The 4,060-nt window shown below is 44.0% G+C and overlaps 1 protein-coding gene across 1 annotated transcript; it reads left to right on the top strand.

Annotated features, from left to right (window-relative positions):
* Window positions 1–2,273: 2,273 nt before the first annotated feature.
* LOC118619724 (olfactory receptor-like protein OLF3) lies at window positions 2,274–3,227 on the top strand. Its single transcript, XM_036246355.1, has one exon. The coding sequence runs from the start codon at window positions 2,274–2,276 to the stop codon at window positions 3,225–3,227; it is 954 nt and encodes a 317-aa protein (XP_036102248.1).
* Window positions 3,228–4,060: the final 833 nt, after the last annotated feature.

A 4,060-nucleotide genomic window follows, 5' to 3' on the forward strand; every position in this document is an offset into this window, starting at 1 on the left:
GCCTTCAACCTGGGCATGTGCCCTAACCAGGAATCAAACTGGTGACTTCTTGGTGCCTGGGTCGATGCTCAACCCCTGAGCCACACCCGCCGGGCGGACCTGTACATGTTTGCTTGCTCCCTCTGCGCTGAGCTCAGAGGAATGGTCGCAAGAAGTGCTTGTGTGTCCTTTTAAAATTGCCTCTTTATTTTCTGTGGACCTAGGGGATTCTTGAATGCTGATCTGGTGATTGGGGAGCCAATATCTCAGGTGGCTGCCATAAAAAATGGGTTGCTGGATGTGTGACCTTAGCCCTTAGACTCTCAGGGAGAAGCTGGGATTATGGGTGTCCTCCCAATTGTGAGTCATGGTGGCAGAGTTTGTGGTACAAATGTGTCTCAGCTTCTTCTACCTGTTCTGATGTGGGTATTTTCTCAACATCTAATGTGTAGGAGTCTCTCTACTAGTTCCTGGATTTCTCTCAGAGGGAGTTGATCTGTGTGTAGGAGGGATAGGCAGGAGTCTCCTATTTGGGCATCTTATTAAAATCCTTTCTCAGATTTGGTTGTCTGTTAAAGGAGCATTAGGTACCCGGCAAAAAGGTGAAGTAGCCAGAGCTGTAACAAATATTGAGTAGAGAACACAGGCTTAAATAGGAAGAGCTACAAAGGGCTGACTCTTAACTGTGATTGTTGTTCACCCCTGGCTTCAAGGCAATTAGATGTTTTCTGAGACTGATCGTGATTGAAGAGAAGCAGAGGGAGGGTAGTGATGGAATTATGATGATGCAGGAAAGGAGGGACTGTGGAGAGACCAGGTCTTGAGGAAGACATTAGAAAAGAGGGTTATAAAAATGTATGGGTCTAATCATGACTAGGAAAGGCATTTCCGGAACTACTTTCTTTGTTTTTTTCTTTATGAGGCAAGAGAGTTAAACATAGACTGTCTCACTCTTTCTGCTCAGAGACCCTAAACGGAGCCCCACCTGGGTCCTGGAATGAGAAAGCAGCTCTCTGTTTCCCTCAGTCCCTCCTGCCTCCTCCTTTCTCGCCTCCTTCCCTCACTTTGTACTTTGCAAGAGAAGGAAAGGTAGTGAATAGACAGGCATGAAGCAATAAGCTTGGGTTGGTGCTTCTCAAATGTGTTTTCAAAATTAAGCCATTTCTGTTTAATGTTCACATTGTCATTATAACACGTTAGAGCTACTAAAAAGCACTTCCTGAGCAGAAGAAAACAAAAGGGGACCTCATCATAATGTACCTCTCCATGAATTCATACCCTCTTCTCTGCCTTCGACAACGAAGAAAGTCTGTAAACATTTGCTTTTTCTTTCTCTCTTGTGTCAAGTCTTCTTTGCTTTCTTTTGAGCCTATTTACCAAGGGTAAATATTAATAGGATTGGTCAAAAAGATAAACATGAACAGAACAAGGTACAAGTGCAGTCTCCTTCCCCATTTTATCCCACAAAAGGATGAAGAAATCAAAGCTGTCAAAACCACCAAAAGGGCCAGAAGTTCTCAAAGTGTCCCATCTGTTCTTAAGGCCACGGATTCATGAAAGGTGGCCTCCCATTTCATTAATGTCTGAATTTGTGGAAAATATCAGAGAGAAAATCACAATTGCTACCTTGTCTACCCCAAGGCAGAGATTATGTCAGTACTAATACTCATCCTACTGTGTACTACTACCAGTAACAATTCACAAGTACTTTCCTCATGAGTTTTCTACCTTTGAGCCTAAATGGACGTGTTTCACATATCAAAGTTTGTCACTAAACCACAATCACACATCTGCTAAATAAAATCAAGTTTCAAACCTAGGTTCTCTGATTCTAGACTTTTCACGAGACCTTCCCTCTTCCCAATCTCTCCTTTCATAATGGCTGTATCCATTTCATTTTGAGAGGTCCAGTTGATATATTTAAGGTAGTTTTTCAAAATAACTTTCCAACCAGGTCTTTCTTCACTTTTTATCATTTTATCCACCATTGTCACCTACCGAGCTCCCCTTGCCCTAGAGTCCGAGGCAAGTGGGTAAAGGTGCATTGTCTCCAGGCTTTAGCTGGGTCTCCCTCCCCCTGTCGAGGTACTGGCCTGGCTGTGATGCAGAAAAGTTATAATGCATATCGGGATAGAGCCTGTCACGATGGCCCATAACTAACCGGAAGCATCTGGCTGAGTTGGGCCAGTCGTATACGGTTTGTGTTGCTAATAAGTTATTCCCATGGTTCTTTGACTTAACAGCTTCTGTTATTTCTGACTCTCTCTGCAGATTAATAGTTCTCATGTTTTTAGATGGGAACAGAAAACAAGACGTGGGTGAGAGAGTTCATTCTTCTTGGCCTGTCCAGTGACTGGGACACTCAGGTCTCTCTCTTTGTCCTGTTCTCCAGCACATACATGGTGACAGTGCTGGGCAACTTCCTCATTGTTCTTCTGATCAGACTGGACAGCCGACTGCACACTCCCATGTATTTCTTTCTCACCAACCTCTCCCTCGTCGATGTCTCTTACGCCACAAGCATCGTCCCTCAGATGTTGGTTCATTTTCTTGCAGAACGTAAAGTAATCCCACTGGTGAGCTGTGCAGCTCAGTTGTTTTTCTCCCTGGGACTGGGTGGGATTGAGTTTGTCCTGCTGGCCGTGATGGCCTATGACCGCTACGTGGCTGTGTGTGACCCCCTGCGATACTCGGTCATCATGCATGGAGGGCTCTGTGCTAGGTTGGCCCTCACATCCTGGGTCAGTGGCTCTGTCAACTCTCTCATGCATACAGCCATCACCTTCCAGTTGCCCATGTGCTCCAACAAGTGTATTGATCACATATCCTGTGAAATCCTAGCTGTGGTCAGACTGGCCTGTGTGGACACCTCCTCCAATGAGATCGCATCCATGGCCTCTAGCATTGTCCTGCTGATGTCACCATTCTGCCTGGTTCTCTTGTCCTATGTCAAGATCATCTCCACCATCCTGAAGATCAGGTCCACAGAGGGAAGGAAGAAAGCCTTCCACACCTGTGCCTCTCACCTCACAGTGGTTGTCCTGTGCTACGGCATGGCCATTTCCACCTACATCCAGCCCCGCTCTGGCCCGTCTGTCCTGCAGGAGAAGTTGATCTCTCTCTTTTACGCCATTTTGATGCCCATGCTGAACCCCATGATTTACAGTCTAAGGAATAAGGAGGTGAAGGGGGCCTGGCAGAAACTATTATGTCAATTATCTGGATTAATGTCAAAACTGGCAAGATGATAAATCATGAACATCACTTAGAGAAAAGAACATTGCCTGTGTGTTCTCCCATTTAACCCAGATATGACAGGCATCACCTGCATTGCCCTGGCAACCAGGAAGGAGATGATGAAAGTGTAGTTAGGTGTGGGGTAGGAGACTGAGTGTTTAGGTTGGGGTGTCGTATATGGGGACATTTTTATGTCACAGCAGCAGATTCAGTGGAGTTAAACACCACTGTATTCGAGCTTACCCTGGTTCAGTCTTCATCTGTATGGCCTAAGACTGTTTGAAGAAAACACCTGTTTTGATTGGTCACATTGTTTGTAATCATGGACCCAGTCATGGATCTTCATTTGCACCACTGGTTCTTGTTCATCCAAATTTTGCACAAAGTTATCATGTTTCCCTGGGAACACAGTGATTTTCATATATGAAGACTCAAGATAATGTGTGGCGTATGCAGCCATATCCAGTGGCTGTATGAGTCACTATTTTTAGGAGGGTGTTGCTTCCAAGTTGAATGTGTTTGTGTAGGACGTACTACATGTGAACGTACAAACTCTGTCTGACTAATGGAAATAATTGAGTGGAGAAACATCAACTAATTTACTCTCATAAGGACATAACCTTATGACATAACAATGACATTGGCTAAGGAAAATCTGAAATTCAATGACTGCTAAATAGTGTATGAATAATTTGACAAGAAAATTATTACACATACATGGGGACTCATTCAAAGGGTAAAACAGTCTAATTTCTTCTGAAAATTCAGCAAAACTATTCTCGGAAATTTTGGAAACAAAGTAAGCAATTAAACAATGAGAAAAATACACAAAATATCAAAGGCA

The sequence above is a fragment of the Molossus molossus genome, unplaced genomic scaffold, assembly GCF_014108415.1.
Source record: "Molossus molossus isolate mMolMol1 unplaced genomic scaffold, mMolMol1.p scaffold_m16_p_7, whole genome shotgun sequence".
In the NCBI taxonomy this organism is placed as follows: Eukaryota; Metazoa; Chordata; class Mammalia; order Chiroptera; family Molossidae; genus Molossus; species Molossus molossus.

Coding starts and splice junctions, on each gene's coding strand:
- LOC118619724 (XM_036246355.1), top strand. CDS start 2,274: ATGGGAACAGAAAACAAGACGTGGGTGAGAGAGTTCATTCTTCTTGGC.